Raw genomic sequence first — 24798 nt, 5'->3', positions numbered from 1 at the left:
TTCGCTGACCACACAAGAACCATTCTATTTTAAATAACATTTATTAGATACTATATTTGGTAACAAAACAATAATATAATTACATTCGTGTGGATGTTGGATATATTTAATATTTTACAGAAGTTCCTACTCATTTAGTCTGAGGTTTACCTTCATTTTTCATTATGCTACGTATTTGAGCATCGCTTGTTTATTATATCAAAAATGGTAGTTCGCAGTCTTTGCAGGAAACTAGTTTATGAGCAAAACCTGCTTACGAATAAACACACAAGAACCAATGTTTCCAATCTGGCACAATCGTTGATACGTTTTCTTTTCAATTTATTTAATTATACCTTACGAATACGAGTGGGAGTAACTGTACATCTAATAGGATATTCGACGAGTTTCAAGTAGTTTTTAATCACACGTTTCCATCCTATCATTTTGCAAAAATCTTTCGAGAACCGGAATTCGAGATTTTCAAGGCAATTACGGATCAAAGAACGCACGTGTGCTGTTTTTTCCGAAATAGAAGCGTTTCGTATCCGGGAAAAATGAAGTTAAAAATCTCGGTAGAATAGAGCGGCTTAATTGAGGCTGGAAATAATAGTGGCTACGCGTCGAAAGATACTCTGCTTCCCTTTTCGGACCACCGAGATGCACAGGGGGAGTAGGCGGGTCAGCTTTTGTACATACGAAACCGTGGTGTTCCCGAACCAGGTCGAGTCGTTAGTTTCATGCGGTTTGTTAACGGACCTGGAAGGGTCGCCCAAGATATTTAGCGCGAGTCTTTCGACCATTTGTCCGTATTATCTTCTAGCTGTCCCAGAAGTCGAGAGCGGTGTGGAATTTCAAAGTACCAGTCGCGTTTGATCTCTCGTACTTCCTCGTTCGTTCGATAACGCGTTTCTTTTTTCTTTTTGGGCTGACGAGTGTAATAAAAAAAACGTTTAAACTACGAATTTTGTAAATATCGGAGCAGTCACGTTCGTCTCGCGATCGAAAGGGGTGCAGGGTCGTGAAATTAATCGCACGTCGAGTCTTTGTCAAGCGCACCCTTGTCTTTATGGGTGGAAAGTTATACGAAGACCAGATGAATTTAATGACCCTGGACCCCTCGCGGTTTATTCGCTGGTATTGTCGGAATGATCAGAGGAGGGAGAAGAATTGTTTCAACATCGTACAGACATATTCCTCCTAATTTCTTGCACAGTTTATTTCTCTCGAATATACAAGGGATTACGTATTCCTCGGGATATCTGTAACATAACACTGGGCGTCAGCTTTTGCAATACGATCTCGGTCTCAAAGGTTCGTGATCTTTTTTCGAAAAGTTACGATTCCTGGCGTCGTTTGGCGTCTCCTGCGACATAAAGAAGAATCGATTAACGGCCGAAGCATCGCTCGTCTCGCGTTACGGAGAACCAAACGATTCTCAACAAAGTATTCCGCCGATCGAATCGCTGAGAGACTTACATACATTTTCTGATTTACCTCCGAACGGTGCATCGAATTCTACGTCCTCTCGGCCGAAAATCAACGAGCGTTCTCGAGTTTTAAGGCGCCCGGAGATCCTAAATGCGTTGTGACGAGTAACCAACGTGCTTGGCAGAGGGAAAGGGAGAAGAAAAGATGGGGAATCATGCATATGGAGGAGGATGACGTATAAATGCCGATCGTATCTCCCGACGGAGGAGAAACGGAGGAGTACGGCGATGGTCGTAAAGACGCGATGATCCGTGGGTCGAGGAGGGTGAACAGTGGCTGGTACCGAGGGGGTCGAAAATTGAATAACAAACGTTCACCCTCGTTGGTTAAATCACCGAAAAACCCATCCCCCGGGCTTGTACGATGCTCGACGTTAACCGCACCCCCCACGAATCGTCGCGTCGCGACGCTTCCAGGACCCTACGTGGCTGATTTGCATAACGATCTTATTCCGTAATCCCTGCCATATTGATCGGATTTAAAACGCAGCGCGAGACGGGGATCGTTTACAGCTCGGTTACGACCTGTCGTCGTCAGACCGCTCAATTTTCTCCGACGGGAACGCTTTCGAAATAATTGCCGCGATCCGAATGCTGGACGAATAAACATGCCGACGTTTTTTGTCGCGAAGACCGTTCACGATACACCGCGCACGCATCTCCTCGCCTTAATGGCGCGCGATTAAAAGAAAATTACGCGGACGGGAACTGGGAGTAATTAAATTTATCGAAGCTTATAAAGCTGCATGTCGCGTATATACGTCATTATTTAGGCATTAGCGAAGAAAGGCTGGGCCAGGGTTCGAACGAGCCGAGTCATTCTCGGTAATAACGTCGAGTGCCCCGGCAGAAATAGGCCAACAGGAGTACACGTATATCGTCGAGTAGATAAAAACCCTTTTCGGGTTAATCAAGGTAAGGAGATCGCCGTGATAAAAAGAGAACCCGACCGGGCCTGGCGTCGTTTCGCTCGCGGACCGACAAAGGAAGAAAGTGCCGGTTAACGATTTTAATGTAAAAATCGCGCGTGCAACCGCCGGCAAATTAGCCGTCGAAGGCCTAGCGTCTCTCGAACGTTCGTATTTGGTTGCAAAAACGATCGAACGGATGACGAGTTAGGTATCCCGCTCGACGCTGTTCCTTCGTAAGTTGCTTTCGATATCGAGAATTCGCGAACTCGGTTCGATAAACGAGAGGCTGCCCCCCCCCCCCCCCCGGGTTAAACGCAGGAGGGATGGGAAAGTGCCAACGAGTGTGAACTTACTTTTGCGCCGATCACGGTCGATAATCGTGTCGAGTGACGACGGTCCTCTCTGCTATTTTCGGGGACGAGGGGAAAACGATCTGGAGCCGGGGCGTCATCCAGGGACGGCGGTCGCGGGATCTCCAAAGTAGCAGCAGCAGGAGCAAGGGCCGGAGCTAGGGGATGATAGACGTTTAGTGGAGAACACGATCACGAAGGGAATCATCATCCAGGCACATCGTTACTCACAAAAGCATCGTTTATTTTCTCTTTATCTCTTTCAAAATGAATTTATAATCTTTATAATAATACATCAATAATAATTATTAATAATTAATAATAATAATTAATAATAATAATAATTAATTAATTAATTAATTCATAATATTGTGATATTTAAGATCGAAGAAGGTCGTCGGTCGATGGTGGGAAAGCGGTCCGAACGCCAAGTTCCAAACGCAGAATCGCGCGTCAGGGGGGAAATAATATTTAATAACGCGACAATGAAAAATCCTCCGGTCACGCGTTCCGTTTTTTTTTTTTTTTTTTTTATTTGTCCGAGCGATCGAGATCGTTTGGAACCTGCCTCGGATCATAACGTGTCTAATCCCTGGATCGAACGATCGTACGCGGACGTCCGCGCGTCTGTTTTCGTCGATTCCTCGTCGCGAGTGAACACGATACGCGAGAAACGGATACGATTACGCGCGCCTTTTCGTAATATGCATTTGTTGCGTGTGTCCTACGTGTCAGTGTATGGTACAGCGCGACAGTGCGTTTATATAGAATTTTTTACAACATTACACCGCTTAATTAATATAATATCTTTCTCACGCGCTATGTATAGTATTTACAAGTAAGAAAGTCGGTAGTATCGGGTGCTGGGATATGCTCCAACTGCCGACGAACGGGGGAAGAAGAAGGACCGAGGGGGGGGGGGACAAGGAATCGTCTCAGGATACGTATCCGTCGACGGAACGTTTCGAATCGCTTCGAAGGTTGCCTGGATCCGAAATAACCTTTAACGATCGCACCGGCGTTTGGTGGATCATTCGTTTCCCCCATTTTCTAGAACGTTAATGTTATGTGTATTTTGAGAGCAAGGGTCTAATAGAATATGTATTCTTTTGACCGTGTGCACTCCGAGAATGTTTATTAATGTAAAGAAGTATACCAATTGCAACTGTGCGCAGTGACATTTAAAAATAAAAAAAAATATTTTTCTCCCAACAGAAATGTATAGATACCTGTAATTTAAATTTTATTCGTATGTTTCCTAAATTCAATTTGAGTTTCAGGTTAATAAAACTGAAAAATATTTAAGACAAAAGTAGAATCATCGAGTATCCTAACGAGTAGGTGAAACAAATATTCTACGTTGTTATGGGTTAGAAGCGTAAATATGGGCCTAGAAAGACCCATCGATCGACTATTTAACACGCTGACTACCAGCCTGAAACGGTAAAATTGTTTACGAGAGCAAAACTTTGATTTTGGACAATTGTAAACTACGTAACTCAAAACTTGTCGTAGCACTTATTTTCGTAACTTCAGTAAAATTTACGAAGAATTAATTAATTGTTTTGGTTCCACTGTTAAAAATTCTGTCATCCATATATGGGCGACGTGGCAGTAAAAGTGTTAAAGGATAGCCGGTGCGAGCGTTAAGAGGGAACGACGGTTGGAGAACGATCGAGAAAAATTGAGAATCGCGTCGGATTTGAGGCACCGGTCGAAGCTATTCGAAACAACGATATCGCGGCTAGCGTGAAAAGGAGGGCTAGGGCGAGAGGTAGAGGTAGAGGGAGTTCGAGAAAGGCGAAGCGTGAACCTAGAGACTATGTACAGGCGCGGGGGACGAGGGTGAGGGAGTCTGCGCGGTCCCCGGCGTGCCAGGATTTTGTTGCACGGAATAGGAGTTGCTCTGACGCGAGTGCTGTTGTTGTTGTTGTTGTTGGTGATGGTGGTGGTGATGGTGATGATGGTGATGGTGATTCTGGTGTTGGTGATGGGCGGTGGCATGATGGTGGGCGATGGTTGCGTGATTCTGCACGAGGTTCAGGTTGAGGGGGTAGGATAAGGGGGAGCCCAGGGCCGTTGCGGCAGCGGAACTGCAGGTACCGGCTCCGGGCCCCACCGGGCTCAGTGCATGCTCATCCCCGCGTGCGGGTGGTGGGCCGCCGCCGACACGGATGTTGCGTGATGATGAGGATGGTGCATTAGAGGAGGGAGATGCGGGTGGTGGGGATGGTGTGGGGTCAGAGGCGGCGGGGTCATCTGTATTGGGGTCATGGGCGTTGTCGGCTGATGGCCGAGACTGGTGGTGGTCTGGGATGTGGTGTTGGTGTCCTGGCCCGCCGCCACCGCCGCTGCCGCTGCCGCCGCCGCCGCCGCCGCCACCAGAGCTTGTTGTTGCTGGGCCTGACCCGGTTGCTGGCCCGGTTGCTGCTGCTGCTGCGGCGGCGGCGGCGGCTGCGGCTGCGGCGGCACCGAGCTGGAAGTGGGACTCTGCTGACTCCCGTTGTCCTCGCTGTCGGAGCAGGACTCGGCTGACGAGCTCCCCGCTCCCCCCTTGCCCTTGGTGCCGCTGCTGCTGCTGCTGCTGCTGTGGGTCTTGACGTGCTTCGCGAGATGGTCGCTGCGCATGAACCGCTTGTTGCAGACCGGGCAGGCGAATCTCTTTTCGCCGGTGTGGGTTCGAAGGTGCCGCTGCAACTCATCCGAACGTGTGAACCGCTTGCCACAGAAAAGCCAGTTGCAAACAAACGGTCGCTCACCAGTGTGCCACCGTAAGTGGGCCTTCAGATGCGACGTTTTCCCGTAGACCTTACCGCATCCCGGTATGTGGCAGCTGTGGATGTTCTTCTTCCTGAGATGGACGCCGGCCGGACCGAGCCTCTCGGCCTCTTGGCAGTTCGGGCAGTCGCAGGTGGCTCGGCCGGTGTACCGTCTTTGCGAGCGCGGCGACGGGGCTTGACTGACGCCGCCAGCCCCGACGCCGACGCCGCCTCCGCTACCCTGCGGACTACCGGCACCGGCGCCAGCGCCCGCCGTCGCGGCCGCGTGATGATGAAGACCGAAACCGGGCGGGCCACCCGGTAACATCGATTTGTACGTGTCTTGCAGTAAATTATGACCGGCGGTGGTCGCGGTGGTCAACAGATGATTGCCGGCGAGCGCGAGGCTGGTCGAATAGTCGGCCGAGTAGTTGGCCATTTGAGCGGCGTGGACGCCGACGCCGACCGTGCTGCTCACGTCCAGCCATCCGCCGGCGGTCGCGGCTCCGTGCACGTCCCACCAGCCGTCGCTCGCTTTGATTCCGCCGTGCGTCGCGCCCGGCATCGCGTTGAACGGCCACGACTCGTACGGGTGTCGGCCGTACACCGAGCCCAAGGTCGCTCCTTCGACCTTCCCTAGAAGGCTGCTCTGATGATGGTGCGGATCGCTGGCCGGTTGGGCGCTCGCCGTGCCGGGGAAGTACAGGTCGCTGCCGTACTGGGGCGCCGTGGACGCGCAAGATGTCACCGGCGCTCTCGCGTAACCGCCGGTCGTGCTGCCCGCGCTGCTCGTCGCGGTTGGTCTTTGACTCACTCCGGTTGTCGTGCATCCACCTCCGCCCCCGCCTCCTCCGCCTCCCCCGCCCCCGCTACCGGTAGAGTGCTGCGGCGAGCTACCGCTGCTCTGCGGGCTCTTTTTCCACGGATGGAAACCTTTGCCAACGGCCGCGTCCGCCAGCGGCGGAGGACTCTTGCTGCTCAGTTTGTTGCACTGAGCCGCGAGCATCGCCAGCGGCGTACCACGCAAACCCGGATGGTCCTGAAACAACAAAAACCAACGACCAGGTTACGACTCCGTTCCAACTTTACCGCGATCGGTTCCTACGACCTCCGCTAGCCACCATTTTATTACGAAGAGAAAACGCGTTCGCGGAGCAGGTGTTACCCGACGGACTTACGGGCCCGTTCTTCCGATACCATTACGCAACCCCGATAATAACGAGGATCATGGCGGGCTTCACGAATTAGGAACTCGCTATATATATATATATATATAGATCCGACGAAATGGACCCTGGGCCCGATTGAGACGCTGTTTCAAGGTAACGCGGCCTCGCAATATCGAAATCCAACGACCGAGAACACGCTGTATGCCCGGCCATAATCGCAGCTAAATCGACCCAAAAAAGATACCCGACTCCGCTCGCCATCGGCCGCCGGAACCGCGTCTTCTCCCGAGGGTGTATAATGACACAAAATTACCGGTCCTATCCTAGAAGAGACGGAAGATTGCCTGGGAGAAACGATACGCTTCCCTCCGACCACTTTGCCGCCAAACCGTTTCCAATATTACGCGACGCAGACAAACTATAAGAATTACCGAAAAATTGTACGTCGATCGACGCCACGATGATTCCGATTAACCCTCTCGGTGCTGAGTACTCTTGGCCAAAGTGCTCGTGGGACACGAAATGTCCATTGATCGATTATACAAGCCGTAACTAAGTCATGCATGCTATCGAACTTATTTTAAAGTAATTGTGTTGCAGTAAAAGAGATAAATGCATACATGCGTCCATAGCATTCAAACGGTTAACCCCTTGTCATACAATTACTAGTCTGTCACAAGTTCTTGATGTCAAGTTTCACAATCACTCGTCATCGAGTCTTATGTACATGTGTACTAAAATCAATACATTTTTACATTCACGAGGTATTCGTAAAACAAATCTATTCCTTTTCGTCGCCATTTTCTGTACGACCACATTTAGACAAAATTATTAAATCGTACGTCAAGGGGTTAAATACATTGGATTCTCGACTTGTCTGATTAACCCTAAAAGGATAATTTTAAATGATACGCGATGGTAAATTTGGGGGTTTATTAATGTTGAGAATCCGCGATTTTTGGCAACAAGGATGATTATGGTGGATTATGGGCAACCGAGGACCATTGTTCACGCGATTTTCATATCACCAATTACTCACTCTGTCTGTAAACGTGCAAACTTCCAAATTATATTCTTAGTACGTACCCTACAAAAGTAAAGATCATTTACTACCACAACCTATTTCCACTGATCATCTAACAATTAATATTACTGTAAACTGTGTTTTCGTTGCTAGAATACGGGCCGCGAAGGATTAAAGACGCAGGGTTGATCGGATGCTCGAGTAATGGGATTTTCTAACGTCGTCGTTGGATAGAGGAGGTAGATTCGCGATTTCGGTCCCATGCAAATCATCGCGACGTCGTTCCACGGAACGAAAGACGAGCAGACGGTCGGTGGCTACCGAAAGGCTGGAGGCTGGGAAGGGTCCGAAGCGTATTCGGACGTGGAAAGGTAAAGGCAAAGGGTCCGCGGAAGCGGCAGGAAATTAAAGTCTGGCGGGCCGCGCAGCCATTAGCAGCCGGCGCCATCGAGGCGACACGCCCCCACACGGTTCAACCTTGCACCAACACCGACCAAAGACAACGAGTGCGCACACCCTTCGACGATAGAGACAAAGAGGGGAAAAGAGCGAGATAAAGCCCTACCAATCCGTGGTCACCCCATCCCGTGACTTCGGGCAAGGTTGCTAGGGTAATAACCACGGTTGCGGTCATCGGAGAACGCGGAGCTCTTTGGACGTTCCGCTCTTTAAAAAATCCTGGGCTCCTTCGAAACGGGTCATCGACTCGAACCTATCGGCGTATTTCTTCGTCCACCCCGGGCTCGTTACCGTTGCGACAACTCTTTTTAACAGATTCACGATCCTTATCCTGGCCTCGGGATTTGGTCGAGGCATTTTGAAAATATTTCCAAAAGAGGGTGTCGAGCGGAACGGGCCGCGAGTGGTGGACGAATAGAAAGTTGGCGGTGAGTGTTGGACGCTCGGAGGGGTTGAAAGACAAAATCGTCCTTCCTGGTCGCGTGGTTAGGGCGAGAACCGGCAGAAAGGGGAGAGGAAATAGAGGAGAGCCTGGGGGAGGACAAAGAGGAGGATAGAAGAGAGGGAGAGAGAGAGTATCTCTCGGCCGGTGGTGTACGAGCCACGCCCTCTTCGAGTTTCGTGAGTGCAGGTTGTAGGCGAGCTACGTATTGATCCGCCAGGATGATATGACAGTGGCCTGGTGGAGACAACGACGTCTCTCAATTAGCTTCCTCTGGCTCCGTTTTCATTCCGCGACGATCGAGCACCGGGACACTCTCGTTCTACTTACGGTCGTTGGTACACGCTCGCGCGACATCCAGGCTAGACACTCGTCGCGCGTCTCGTTTGGTTCGGACGTTGGATTTAGTCGGACGATCGGTTAACGAGAACGTTCGCGAGACCGCGTTAATAGGATTATTGATTAGAGCGATATTAGCCGGCAATTCCGGCCGGTCTGTAATTACGCAGCGCAGAACGAAAAGAAGTCGTTATTGCATGTTGGTAGCACGAGCGAGGCGCCTTCGAGTCGGCCGATATATGTAGTACTTACTAGTTCGCCTCTATATACCTGTCCTCCGTCAATTACCGCCATTCTTCGCGAGGCTTCTATGTTTTATGCATGCTGCCGCGCGTATATAGCAGGGTGTATAATGCCTTTCTTTCGATTGCCTTGCTCGCCCGTATTCCAACGAACGAAACAGGATTCGTTCGTGGCATGAAAGCTCGCGAGGCGTAAACCGTACGGGCAAACGAGATTCGTCCTAGGCTTTCGCGGCCTCCTGTCGGCACAGTTGAAAGAGACCCATCGTGGGATGGGCACGGATAGGGTCCTTTGTTTTAGCCGCGTGACGTCACGCCCATCGTACGCCAGCTAGGACTAATAACGCCTTCGGCTGTGCCGCGCATAAATTAAAACCAGGGAGCCCCAACGTTGTCGTCTTCCTTGCCTCTCGGGTGGTTTACCTTCCGAGAATCGCCCCGACGACTTTCCAATTTCCAACGGAACGCGGGCCCCAGAAAAAGAACGCGACGCGTGCATCTACGATACGCGACGAAATCGTCCGAGAAAACGCTTCGGATAGAACAAATTTCATCGCTTTGGTAATGGCGCGAATCGCCGCTTGTCTACCGGCCGAACGATTCTCGTTTCTTACGCCGCGGCGGACCGGCGATGCGCGTCGAATCGGCTGGACAGTGTAGCGAATGAGATTCATGACGAGTCGAATAAAATCCATCGATGCTCACGACTGGAGAAAATAGCGTCGAGACGTTGCGATTCGTGAAAATCCTACGTTCATTTTTATCGGTTATGGTATCGTTCGAACGAAATTACAGACGAGGTATACGGCTAGACCTTCCACCTTATGGACATTTGTGGCCCAATATGACTGCCACACCGATCTGAAAATTTGGAGGGGATTTTATGCGTATGTTTGAAAAATCATAACTCCTGAACGGATTGGAGGATTTTAATGTTTCAAAATGTAAACAACGCGTATTTTGGTGAAGAATATATAGAAATTCCAAGAATATTGGAAATGTTGCTCCTTAACCCCGTAAAGTGTGGAAACCCCCATAAGAATTGTCCAATTGGTGCTGAAATTTTTTGTCAAAAAAAAAATTTCAAATCGTTCTTAAAAAAATATTTTCAGTTGCAGGGATCAATTACAATCATTTTTGGTGAATACACATATCCCCAAAATCCTACGCACTTTCGAGAAAAAAATTCGAGTAAGTGAACAAATGTTTCGACGAAATTAAAAAGTTTCTAATCCACCAAATTAATAAGAAACTGCTATATGATAAAAATATCAATGTAAACGACGAAAACCTCAAATTCCTGTGTAGATTCTCATCTATAGACTTAAAAGATAATCACCGAAAAAATGTACTCAAATACTGGTGGTTAAACTAATTAAACTAGTATCTATCCCCCTTTCCCTCTCTTTACCTCCTATTCATTAACCTAAGGTTAATTCCCCTATAGTTCTCTATCCTCTTATTCTCTTTCTTTTTGTCACTCTAGTATATGTAAATATGGACTGCGCTGGGAGGAATGTTCCAGAAAAATGTGAGCCGCTGTCCAAGCGATGAAGTAACTTGTAATAATTTGTTAGTCATCTAAAATAAAAATCCTACTATAAAATTAACATCACGAAACTGTCATGTTCTGTTATCTGAGAATACCTAAGTGTTGCGAGGTCTCGCGTCAAGCAACAAACAGAAGTTTTGGCGATCGTGAGCGGTCAAAATGGGACCGTAGAGAACAACAACGGGGGTGGTAAATGGGTGAAATAAAACGGTCTACTGGTGAGTATCAGGGCGAGAGCAAGAGCCACGCGACAGCTGGATGCGGGGGCGGGCATGGGTTCGCACGACAGCCTACCGACAGCGAGGGTGCGAACCCGATAAACCGGTAGGGGTGTAAATTCGACGGGGTTTTGCGGCTCACCGCATCCGACGTCTACGCGTCAAGCTTCTTTGCCGCCCTACTAACTCGTGTTCGCCACGCCACGAATGGTTAGAAGAGTCCTCTTTCCCAGAAAGCCAAAACGAAACGATCGTGACACGATTCCGAGCCCCCAAAATTCCCTGTTCCAAAACTTCAGTTCCTATCACGAGAAGACAATTAAAGTCGAGCCGCGCAAGAAAGGTCGAAAGAGGTGTCGAGGGTTTCCCCTCTTTGTCCAAGTGATAGAGCTTGGACGCGAAATTAGTCCGTTCTTTTCTGGTTTTCGTGTAAAAAGCGTTTGGTCGGTCCTCCGGAAGAGCCATTGACCGCCGACTCGCGCTGGCCTGGCACCTGCCTCGAGACAACGTTGCTTCTGCTTTTCTGATTCGACTCACCTGCGCCGACCGCGAGCGAAGCTGGCTCGCCGAGTTCGTTTTTCCGGAGCACTCTGGCACCGCGGCGATCTCGACTTATCTCTACGAGCCGTTGGCCCCCGATATCTCATTAAACGTGCAATAAAAGTTTTTCGTTTCCCCTGAATGCTGCCTCGTATTACCGTCCGGCGTTATGTTCCCAGCAAACAGGCCACGCGCAATCTTAATACCGATCTGGTTTCTATAAAAGCAACGCAGCGCCGGTTGTAAAAATAAGTTCTTCCGTAACAACTTGGTGGAGCAATAAAAACGACCGCGTGCGATTAAATTATTTCTTTCGACGTGGTCAGCGTACATATACGTCGAACAATAGTTTTAAGGATGCCCGTGAACAGTATGCACGCGAGAAAACGTCTAGTAGCGAGGCAACTTTCGCCTAACTGCGCCTACGATGCTCCAACAGTGTCTGTTTGGAATTATTAGACACTGGACTAGAGTAAAGGGGCTTGGACATTAATTAAACTCCCGTTTCTTTCGTTGGGCATACAATGACACATACGTCCTAAATAGCTTCACAGTAATTAATTTTTTAGTCGCAAAAATATTCGACTGTTGACGCTAGCTTTTTATTGCAATTCGCTGTGTTGACAGTTGGATTAAAATGCAGTTTTTCTTTTAATTAGGGTATACATTCGTATCATTGCATCAATTAAATTCAACATAAATTGCTAACAAATAATATTTATGAGTTTTGTTAGGTTTAGAATCTGAATCTACTGTTAAACAATAAATTGCCGTCTCTCCAATTTATGGAACACTTTAGCACGCGTTTTAATTATAATGTTCCCGTATATGAAAAATTCATTGCCGCTGTAAAATATACATCCTCTTTGCGAGCTTGTCTCTCCTCGGTTACATTTTAAATGTTCTTACGTTTGCCATTGTACGTGGAAGCGGAGGAAACGGTAGAGCAACGTCGGGGAAAACAGCGTTGCTTTTCCCAACGGCGATCGCTATCCGTTTAGTCGGACGCGATGCATAAACGAGTAATAAGTTGCCCCGACTGGGGGTGGGGAGCTACGCGAAGCTTTATCCAGAGAACCGTGCGTGTCGACGCAGTTGCATGCGGAGACCGATAAACAAATAATTAGCATTAAGAGCGAACCGTGGTCGTGATATCCGCGCGATCGCGACCAGCGGTCGCGACGAGCGTATTTGCGTATCCCAGGGACTTTGATAGGACGTTGTTACCGTCCTTCGACGCGCTCCATGAATGCCCGCGAGGACCCTGGGGCAAAACCAGGGCAGGGGCAATAGCCTCCCTTCTTAACAGTTACGAAATTTTAACCCTCGCGCTAACGACCAAATCATTCACGGTTGTTCGATGATAATTAGGATACCGCACGTTCCGTTTTAATACATCGAACGCGAAATGGCGGTGATGTTTCTTCCATAGATTCCCGGAACTGTTTTCTGACGTTTCGTGTGCTGTAGTTGCGTAAGCAAAGGAATAATTCCATCAATACGCATCGTTGCTGTTGATCGAAACGATGATTGGTCGCCTGACACGCGCTAACAAGAACTATAGGCTGGAACTAAGAAATCATGTATAATACAGCAAGATACGAAAGAACGAATTATAGCAGCTTGTGCACGATCGTCACGTTCTGAAACAATGCAAATCGCTATCTGTTCCATGATTGACATTTTTAAAGTGTATCCAAGTTAACATTTTTTTTTAAACAACTTTGAATTTTTGTGTAATTTAGTTCGTGATAGACGACGAGTGGAAACTTGTTCTCTACACTATTGTTATTTCGGTATAACGAACCTGCATAGTGTAATAACTATAGAATGCACATGATATACAAAAATATAAGATACTCTTAAAGTGAGATACGAATCCCTCTACGAAGCTTCCATTTCATTAATTCTGTTAATAAAATCATGAATTAATCATGTAATTATTGTACATAGCGAATCTTTTTCTTTTGAAGCAATAGTTGAAGAAATTTCTGTCAAGACTAGTTTAGGTTCTGACATACAGTAGCACGTAAAAGTTTCCGGGCAATTAATTTTTGTATGATTATGTGGGATGAAAAGTTACTTCGAGGGTAAATAGTTTTGATGAATGTTTCACCCTTAAACTAGCGCTGACGCTGCTTATAAGCGCCTGACGTTATGTACTTTTTATAATACCCCATGCTATGGGCATCTATAGACGTTCGGTTAATTAACATGCTCGTGCGTTGAACGCTCATAGGTGTGAATGTATCAGGAAGGATACAAATATGTTTTGTTTAAGAATAATTTCTTTGCACAAGCTTTCCAATTTAAAAAAACTTGTACAGTTTGCTTCGAATCTAAATGCACAACGTTATTAATTTTTAATAATTCTGAATAGCAGGCGATCGAATAATTTTAATTTGAATAAGTTGATAAAATGGTGTTACGTCTGGGAACAACTGTCAACAAACAGCATCGACTGTCGCTATAAGCTCAACACCCCCTTGCTTTGCGTTTAAATATCTCGCAGTTTAAGGGTTCGAGCGATGTTATCCGTGCGATATCTTCGTTAATTTATTTAAAAGCACGGAAGTGGAGTTACTACGTCGACGTATCGCATGCCATTTTCACTTGGTAACGAACAGCTGACTGACACTGTTAATTCGACAAAGAAAGTTATATTTGAACTCGACGCAGAACTCAACGTAGAACTGAAATAGCAATACACCCTCTATTCTAGTAGCTTTATGTCCACTGTGTGACGGAATACACGCGTCCCTGGATTCTTTACTCTACCTACATCTATCTGCGACCGCATGCAACCATACGCGATTTTACCTTTATTTTATGTTCGTGCGTTTCTCACCTTATCGTCATTTTTTAATTATTTTCATTTATCGACAGATAAATATTTCGACAACAACTCGCGAGTCGTAGCATAGTAATTAAGATACCTTTATCTTTTCTAATAAATTTTTTCCCCCTGTACATATATTATTACATAATGTTATCACGGTATTTCTTGAATGTCAACTATAAACATATAAATATTATAACTACACAATTTCTAATTTCAAACAAAATTATTTAAGTGTGTTTTATATACGATTGCGTTGCGATTTTAATAATTTTATTATTCAATCCAATTTGGAGTGTCGCTTAAATTCAATGAAATGGACAAAATCTTCTATGATTTATTCTCAAATAAAGTTGGTCACGAATTTTCTACGGTGTTCGCGATTCCTGAGCAGACAGTCAACGTGTTAATGATCTCACTGGGACACTATCCCGGAGTATGTGATAAATGATGTACGAAAGAAGAGATGCTCCAGAGAGCAGCGTTCGTATCTTTCCGATCGACGGAATAGCAAGAACCGCTCGCTCGTAGATGGAATCGTTTCGAGCGACTCGAACAGCGGCGCGTTTATCGTCGATTTTGACTTTTTGGCGGAAGGGAGTCGTTTGCCGTCCGAGACGAAATGAATTTGTAAACTAGCACGCAACGGCTACCGTGACAAGGGTGCAAGGCCGCGCGATTGGTCCTCCGGTCTGAACAAGATGGCGCTAAGTTTCTTGCCGTTCGGTATCCGCTCTTTTAATTTCGTGCCCACCGCGACACTGCCCTCGACAAATGGAATTTTGAATCCGAAAATTCGCGTAACTTTACCGCTCAAAAGTATTAGGATACTTGCCATTTTCTGTAAATTTTTGTAAAGTTATTTATTTATTGATAATCAACGGGTTTGAACTCGTCAATATCAATGCAATAAGAGGATGGTGGTTTATAATTTTTTTTCATTAAAATTTTCTCGTTCGAAAATTAGGTTTACAATTTACAATTAAAGTCTCAATGTCATTTCACTGTTCCCTACCTCTTCTACACTAATGGGGTTTGACCCGTATAATAAATAAATAATACTACAAAGCTAAACATAAGAAGTACGACTCGTACGCGTGATACGGATTCCTCTAATGCACAAATCACAGTGCAAGAGCTATACAATTAGAAGGTACAGTTAAACGAGACAAAAAAAGACAAGAAATTATAATATCGTTACAGAAGTTTACAGAGTGCTCATTTGATTCATCGAGCCAACGATTAGATCTGCACAGGAATGTATAGAAAATTTGTATCATCCTGAGCTGTTTGCCAAGAACGTAGAAATTAATTTTTCCAAGAACTTGCGGACGCTAAACCATTAATCAATTTAAATATACAAATTAGACGAGGAATAGTTCTACCAGCTTTCAGCGTTTTTACATTTAGCAATCTCGAGATCGGCATGTAATTACGATCGTACCAAGCTATAATAACTTCTACTTTATATACGGTAAATCTCAAGAATTCATTCTTTAATTGAAAGTATGTTTGTAACGTGATACGAACGGTTCTCGTACCTAGTAAAACTAATTGCATTTTATGCCATTACACAAATGTTCTTCTATCGATTTCATTAGCGTTTAGTCAGTTAATAAATGCAACTCAAAGGTCCGTTCAAGCGTCGCATTCAGTGTCTATGGTTCAAACGGTCTGAGATCGAATCGTTAGGTAAAAAGTTAAAAGAAAAATAACTAGGTTAATTAAGTTCGATGTTTACTTTTTTCTAATTTATCGTATCGATAACGATCGTAACGCGCAAAAAGGACGAAACCACGCCAAGAATTGAATATTTTTCCGCGGCCGTGGTTCTCGGCTGAAATCGGTAAATTACTTTCCTCGCGTTACGAACGAATTTGTTGCCCGTGGGTCGTTCGGGTTGCGTGTCGGTGACGATCAGCCGTCGACGGAAGGAAATTCGCGCGTTGGTGGATCCTCCGGTGTCGCCCGCGTAGAGAAATCGCGAAGGAGAACCGTTTCCAAGATCGTTTCGTCGCGGGTAAATTCGAATTAGGGTCGTGGCCGTTCCGTGGCTATTGGGAAACGAGAAATAGGAAAAACGGGACACCGCGGATAGAGAAACTTACGTTTGGAACGCGGGATTAATAATATTATTCATGAGTAACCGAGGGCTGCACCGCGACGGAGCCTCCCGTTAGCTCCCATCAAACGGCAGCTACCTGTTATCCTCCCTTCTAAATTATGTTTTTTAATTAAATCCATCGCGAGAGAACGACTCCGGCCGTCTCTTTCCCGCCCTTGTGTCCCCGGGATCCCTTCTCACCTCTGTCCCGCGCGTTACGAAAGGTCCGATCGTATATCCGAAAAAGCCTACCACTCGTTGTATAATCGTGGCCCGGGGCCAAAACAGGGAGCTACACAAATTTATTCGGCTATCGGAGCGACCCGGAGGGGGAACAACGGAGGCTTCTTCTTGGCCTTCTTGGCGTCCTTTCCTCTTTTTGCCCCTTCCGCGCTCTTTTCGCTTCGGACGCACGAGTTTTTTGGCCCCGATACGAACCCCCTCCTCCCACGTTCCCTCGAGACAAATTTCAAATTGCCCTTAGACCTAATGATTTCCGGGTACAGAGGATAGGGCACACGTGATCGACCGAGAGGACGGGCTTCGGGGACCATACGAACGATAATTAGAATCGCGGCCGAATATGCGCGTCCTCCGGACGAACCGTCGACCGCACTACCAATTCATTAGCACTCGTAAATCTGTCGCGACCGACAGCCCGAATATTAAGCGGACATTACGGGTTAGTTATAATTCGTGGTCAGTTAGCGCCGATGTGTACCTCCTCGGACAGTTCAACGAAGAGATACACGACTCCGGGACTGCGGACGCGAGGGACCTTTTATCGCTTCCGGTACGCGTGTGTTCGTCGTTCCTTGTTGCTGCTGCTTCGAATTTTCGCTATTGCGGTATTAAAACCTACCAATTCGATCCCACGAAATTGTTATATTATTTTTATTAACGGAAGAACCCAGTATACCCAGTTATTTCCACTCGTATTTGTACATTATTATGGTGATTTACTCTATAAGTCCATAATTCTTTCCATCTATTTTTTTACCAAATGTTGTCCATTACACTGTGCTACTTCTATGTACGAAGTAGTTTTGTATTTTAAGAACCATGCAGTGACAGAAATATATAAGTTACTCCCACTCGTATTCGTACACTATAATGGTGACTAAGAAATTTGTTTCTTCTTTTCGATTTTATTTTTACCAAATGTTGTTTGCATTACACTATTGTGTGCTACTTATATCTACGAAGTAGTAGTCTTTTTTCAATATTAACCGGGTAAGTAATACTAATCAACAATACGTAAGTGTTTTTGTTTTCCAAGTGGTACCCATCCTTGGCTGCACGCGGCCCTATGAAGCTGCATTTCAGTGATCAAACGAGAATCTATGTGAACAACGCTGCACAACCGTTGACAAGGTTTACTTCTAATTTATTCAAATACAAACCATTAAATATCACAATCTATGAAAAAATGGACTACCAGTTTCATTTACACTGGATTACTGTAGTTTACGAATACGAGTTAACTGTATATAATAAGAAAGAAAGAATTAATAGTAAAACCCACATACTTTGAATATCATTACTGATATTGAAAATAGATTAGAAAATTAATGAAATATAAGAGACTTCTCCTTCGCGCCTTTACAATTTTCTCAGATGCTCGTAAAGCGATGCAAGTGTATTACAGCGTTTCAAGTAACCGACAACGCGCAACCGCGACGACGCAATTTTTCGAATTTGGTTTTCAACAAAAATCGCGACTCGTTCCCCCCCCCCCCCCGTCGTTGCGTCTTCATTAGGATAATGAGGTCGGCGTAAATCTTGCGGGAGCGGTCGGGAGTTGCGCGTGCTTCTGGAATATCCCCGCGTTCGAGGGACGGAAGCGACTGCATTTGCATCGAGTAATTTAGTGGTACATAAAATTCTGCAGCCAATTAGCGGCAGAGTGTCCGATCTATCGCCTTGACTAGTCGTTCGCTCCCTCTAGAACGCTTCTAATTTCGGAAAGGTGACCCTCTTTAGCCGACGCGGCGCGGATCCTTTCGACGTCTCACCGGCAGTTTCGCCTCTTTACTGCTGGCGTATCCCTCCTGGTTTCTCCCGCGGTCGTTTCGAAGGACAGCCGGACATAAAATTCTACATTCGCAGAAAGGTGGGTCCTGCCAGCACCGTTGACTCTGCGTTCAATTAAATTAACGTTACGAAGGCACTAAAACTCTACCGCGATTCCTTACTTCTCCGCGTCATTTTGTCTCCTTCTTTACTCGCCAGCAAAGTCGCCGTACGCTTTCACGAAACTTTGCGTAATTGTTCGTCTTCGCTGGGGCGATCTTGCAGGCTAGGATTGCCGTATCTTATTTTATTTCCAAGAATTCATTTTAACAGAAGCGACTAGCTATGCGATTTTAGGGAATCCTTCCCAGAAAAATTTATAAATGCTCCTAATTTTTAGTTTCTTCCCTTCGTTAATTAAACACAAACTTTGAATCGAGCTGTGGTGAATATTATGTCCAAAGGGTTAAGAGTGAACGTTCTATTTAAATGGATTTAACCAAAGGACTCGTCTTTTATTTTCTCTGCTCTCCAAGAATTCATTTTAATAGACTAGCTATGCAATTCTTTTGTCACCATTTTGGGAAATCCTTTTTTCCCAGAAAAATTTATAAATGTTCGTAATTTTAAATTTCTTCCCTTCGTTAATTAAACACACTCCGAGTTTCAGTTTAATTTCCAATTTCGAACGGATTCGAATAAATTGACGAATATCGTAGTTCGACGATTCTTCAGTATTATCCAAAGGACGCGATAAATTTGTTCGCCCTGTATTTCAAAGAGGATCCGCTATAATGACATTTCCCGCGCCATTTGTCCAAAGTTGTACCGCGGTCCCTGGGACGCCTCAGGGGCGGAGTCGTAAGCGTGTCTTCATTGTTCGTCCAGGTAGACTAGCACGGTCGATCGTTGGATATATTATTCGACTCCTAGATCAGCCCATCGAAAGCTCCGCGCCGTCCCCGTATATTCGATACTTTATCGCCATTGTTGCACGGTGGTCCTGGTCGGCGGCTTTCTTTCAATTACGAAAGTTTAAGTAAATAGGCGTCTGCTCGGGAAACGGAATCGTAGGACGATAAATTCACCGCGGTATTAGCATTTAAACGATCCACCGGTTTACAGCAGATCCCGATGACCCTCGTCGTCGCGATGCTCGCCGAAACCGGCGAAAAATCAGGGCCCCCGTAGGATCTCTGTCGAGGTCGTGATCGTCGAGCGGAAACATCTGGCCCTGACGAGTGTCTTCGACGCCGATCGACCGCTGATGGATGAACCTTTTCACGCGAGCGTCCCAGAAAAAGCGCCGCGGAAAGCTTCGCCAACTGTCGTGACCCTCGATCAAGTCGACGTCCAAACGTCGTCAAAAATCCTATTCGACGTATCGGTGTGTTTCCGTATGAAGGGAGGACGATGTAAACTCTGCGCGAACGCCGGGGGTTGGAAACAGTTATAGTATCGGTTTTGGTTCTACGAACGATTATGAGAACCGAAAAACTGCTATGATCGTGAATTTGTGAAAATGTTAATATGTACGTATGACAGAGTATCAATTGGCACCTGCTGGATCACTTATTGATTACAGATCAGTCTGTAATGTAATGTAAGTTTTCACGTTAAGTTGAAAATGAAATATACATAGTGAAATAAATACACTGTGCAGAAAAACTTCAAAATTTTGTAAAAAATGGATCTTGCCCTAATAAGCACGCGCAAAATTCAAATCAAATTCTGAGGAACTTCTACAAATACAATCTCAGTTTAGTATTAAAGTTAGTCTTAACTACTTTTTGTAATAAATTTTTCCTCTTTCTTTTGGTCTACTCCTAAGGAAATTTGCCCACGACTGATCTAAACGGGGGCCCACGTTAGATATTCAATTTTACGTCCATCCAGGGAATATTTGCTCGGTTAGGGTACCATAGTTTGGCCGAAACGGTTTTTAACGAAAGAGTTAAAGCGCGAGACGGGCTAGCGAGGGCAGCGAGGTTTTCCCTGGCAGCGGCCACACACGCGGGTCTCACCTGTGCCTGGTCGATATTATTTATACGTCGTTTTTTGCGAAACGAGCGTCGATGCGGGAAGAGCCGCTGATAGAAGCCGACGTAATTTAGCCGCAGCTACGTTTTACGAGACGCAAAGGGGCCGGCTGAGCGAACGGTACTTGGCGAAATTCACAAACGAGCGAACGCGCGAGCCGATAAATTTACACCGAGCGGCATACTTCTAACAACCTAAGTACTCCTTTTACGAGAGAAGCTTACATTGAAACCAAGATACGCTCGATATAGACGCGAGCTCGTTCTTCGTAATTACGCCACGGAATCTGCCGGAGACGAGAGACCGGAGCTGGGTCCGTTGCCTGCACCTGCGAATATTTACGTTCAATTAAAAACTCGTAAACACCTAACACCGGCTAAATCTAAATTGACCCGAACGACGACGCGGTCCCAGGAGTCCGGAGAGTCATCAAACCCGAGGACGACGCTGACATCTTTCTCCAAACAAACTCGCGCGAAACGAGCGTATTTTTCGTCACGAGAGAAACGGAGGCTGTATCGCGATCGCATGTCGAAACCGCGTTACGATTACGCGCACCTGTTTCTCCGAACGACTTCGGTAATCTTCTTCTATAACAAAAAATGTTCCAATTTCTGACTGTGTCCTAACGAGGCTCGCGATCACGGATCGAAACCAAATTGGTCGCATGAAAATAATAACATTTTTCTGTCGGATTCCCGCGAACTGTTTACGAGATGCAGTTAAACGCGTATCAACGGGAACCGAAAGCCATAATCACAACTACAAAGCAGAATCGGGCAAATTTTATTCGCGAAAATGTCGAAAATTAGCTGGTAAATTTAAACCAGTCGCCTTATCTTTTACTTCTATTCTTAAAACATGCGTTCCTCTATTAAATAAACCGAATTAGTCGGTTAGTCGTTATCGTGAGCTAACTATAGTATACAACTAATTCTCAAATTCTCAACGACTAACCACGAACGAAACCCATAAAGGAAAGGCAGATTATCAATTTCGCGATGTTATTTACGATTAATTTAGTCGATTCGTTTATTGTCTGCGCGTAATTATGCGCGCCCGCTGAGAGGTTAATATTACGAGACGAAGACGGATTACTGATTTAATGGTCCGTTAATAAATGAACCGAGAGGCAAAAGCAAACACGATCGGGCGGAATCGCGAAAAAGAAAAGCCTCGAGCGCAGGGAGTTGACGCAACGAGGCCGAAATTATGCGTACGAGACGAGCACGGAGTTTGGAAGGGTTAATCAATCATCGCGTTGGGGGCTCTCGATAACGATCAACCTGGTCGACAGCGTCCGTCTTTTCGCGTCGAGAGTACCGACACGCGACAGCATCGCGACGCGATGATCCACGAAGAAGACGCTTCGAGAAGGCTGGAAAGCGACGCGCGGCGAGTTAAGCGACCGGTCGGGCCAATTTAGAGGCGAGCTGATCCTCTGCGTGGTGTTTCCGTGCATACGCGCGGTCTGGCCCGTGTAATACACGCATAGTGCCGGCTTGTTCGAAGCGTTACTGACGCCGCTACGCCAACAAACTGCCACTAAATCACCTTTGGCAGACCGTGAACCCGTCCATCTCGTTGGACGCAGGTGCTCCGTTAAGGCGAACCTTTACAGAAGCGTTTACAGAAAGTTAACGGCCACGAGATCGTCGTTGACGATCATCCTACCAGTTAACCAATCGTGGACGCGTTTCTGTCAAAAATTACTACTACTGATACCTGCGAAGAAAATAAAATAAACAATAGCTAAATAAGCATAGTTTCAAGTTTCATTTGAACTTTTATATATTTGTCGTCAGGCGCTTTCAAACATTTGGAACGTTAATGAAAAGTTCTTGTTACGAATTGGTATAGAATCTCAGTTAGAAACGTGAATTAATCTTAATCGATTCGTACGTTTTATTTTACGAAGAGAATATTGAAAAGAAATTCTTCAAAAGTGGTTGTCTTCAAACATTGCTGCGGTGGGCAGCGTTTTGCATCGGAGTAGAAAAATTCTGGTTCGAGACGCCAAGAAAAGGACGTAGAAATTAATTGCCTCGCGGTCGTTCAGCCAAGAACCGACAAACCGAATAACCTGTGCTCCCGGCAACCTCGTAACAGGTAAATTAGGAGACCGCACGCTTTCTCCGAGCGTGAATTATACGCGTAACGATTATAGGTATTACGCGCATGTAGCGAGCATGAACGAACGTGGTCGGATAGAAACCGCTAAAGAAGACCACGGAGACCGTTTAATTTCGTTCCCTCGGTAGCGAGGATGTGCTCGACGAGGTGCTTGTACAAACACGAAAGGTATTTTCAACATGTGGTTTGCAAGTTTATTAGCTCCGAGTACCCACTAAACTGAATATTAAACGTTTAGTCGACGCTCATTTGCGAATAAATCTGTTCGCAATAAATGATAATTTTTTATTTCGATAATGGGCGTTAAGGCATCGCGAAGAGCCCCAAAGAATGACTCGAAGGGACTCTAAGGAATATTAAAAGCAATCGCTTAATAATTAATCGTATCAAGTCATTAATTTATGTGACACGAAATCCCGATCACTATTAGAATATTAAATATCATTTTTTATTAATCTCTAAACATTCACTTAAATTTTGTCTCTCGTATAAAATAATGTTACGTGTACGAGAAGCTCGTAAATAAATAAATAATAAATGGGGTGTCGAAGTACGAGAACGCCCAACATTCCTCGAGTTTCGACGGTGATTATTTTGGGAGAAACCCATCCAAGGAAAAATATGTATAGAACCTTTTATGTAGAGAATTTAATTATCTTTAATTTAGTATATAAGTATTTTTCTCCTAAAGTTGCACGAAAGTCGATAAATTTACGATAAACTGATATTTGGTGTACGATCGAATATGGCCGTCGTAAGAGCGAGTTAAGAACGCTCGTGGCCCGATGTGGAACAAGAGTAACATCGATTAACGCTAGAATTAGAGGAGAAAGCGTTTTCTCGATAATTGCACAGCATTTTCTGTCGCGAAAAATATCCTACCGAGGCAATTATCGACGAAACGATGCGCACGGTCGGATCCCGTCGGAAAATTGGCTCGCGTGTCTTCCGCCAAGAGTTCGCTCAATTTATAGCTTCATCGTGCTTTCGTATCGTAGATCGACGATATACGCACGCGCGTGCACGAGCAACCCGAGCTTTTCCTCGCTGCACAGTTCCGGCCGCGTTCCGAGATTATGCAAATCGCCACGGTTAACCCGACCGCCAAAGATTATAATAATTTTTCAGCTGTCATGTTTCGTTTGTAATGATCACGATTTCCCGAGCGATAGCGCGGGTCTCGCGGCTCGCGGTCTACGTGCCACACGAAACTCAATAGTTTCCAGCTGAAACGCGTTCGTTAGCACGCGGGGGCGAGCTCTTGTTTCGAACTGTTTCAACGTTCGCTTATTAAAAAGTACTTTCGTCGGATGAAAAGGCATAAACGCTCGACAAAACTTCGGGGATCACGCGTGCCGTTATCTTTAATTTCCCGCGTTCTAACTGAAATGCACGTTCTAACTGTGCAAACACTCATAATATGTCTTTACTTTAGTTTAGTGTGAACACTGTGTTGGAAAATATAAATATGCGTGGACACAAAATTGTAGCAACTGACAGAGCGCGACAGAGATTCGTACAGTCTTTTAGTTTGTATTTGTATCGATAATCGTGCAAAAAAATTAATAAGACACCTAACAAAAATATTAGATTCATTCGTAAATTAACTTGGATTCTCAGACTAGCAAAATCTAATCTGTTCGTTGTTCGCGAATGGAATTTGCCCAAATACTGACGCTAATTTCTCTGCGTTAGTTGACCAAAAACCATTGCTTCGATATTTCCTGTCGACTGCGCACGTTGCGAACGATCGAGGCACGAGTATCCGTCACAAGGGTGTCGATTAGCGGTGAATTGAAAAACGACGATCCGCTTAATTCGATTCACGAAGGACGCGTGTACACGGGATCAGTTTATCAGATCGTTGCTATTGAATCACTCCATTAGAAACGTATCTAACCCCTCGGTGAGCGTAACGTTTGGAAAAGGTTCTCTCGCGCAGATCCACCCTCGTTCGCGAGGAGATCGCTGCAACAGACTGTGACATATTAGGCTGCCCCCTGAGGACATCATCCCCATATAAGAGGCCCATAAAGAGGGTGACTCCGCTCTCAGATTTATTGTTTCGCGATTTAGTGGCTGAGCGAGCCGTGGGAGCAACCGCGGTCGCTCTTGGATCGCGCGCTACATTCGATCCCCGCCCGTGCTCGTAAATAAATTATCGTCCGGACGAAGACTCGCGAGATCGATGCTTG

General features: G+C 45.8%; 1 protein-coding gene across 2 annotated transcripts in view; it reads right to left on the bottom strand.

Annotated features, from left to right (window-relative positions):
- Nucleotides 1–2689: 2689 nt before the first annotated feature.
- Sp1 (transcription factor Sp8) overlaps nucleotides 2690–24798 on the bottom strand; it is a 90383-nt gene continuing 68274 nt past the window's right edge. For both annotated transcript variants that reach the window (XM_076775134.1, XM_076775132.1), the window contains exons 2-3: nucleotides 5490–6528; nucleotides 2690–5421 (exon numbers count right to left, since the gene is read on the bottom strand). In XM_076775134.1, the coding sequence (XP_076631249.1) occupies nucleotides 4544–5421; nucleotides 5490–6528 (1917 nt within the window). In that variant the 3' untranslated portion in view covers nucleotides 2690–4543. The remainder of the gene's footprint in view (nucleotides 5422–5489; nucleotides 6529–24798) is intronic.

This window comes from Colletes latitarsis, chromosome 10, assembly GCF_051014445.1.
Source record: "Colletes latitarsis isolate SP2378_abdomen chromosome 10, iyColLati1, whole genome shotgun sequence".
Taxonomy (NCBI): Eukaryota; Metazoa; Arthropoda; class Insecta; order Hymenoptera; family Colletidae; genus Colletes; species Colletes latitarsis.
Note: the sequence above shows the minus strand (reverse complement) of the source record. Positions and strands in the feature narration are given on the sequence as shown.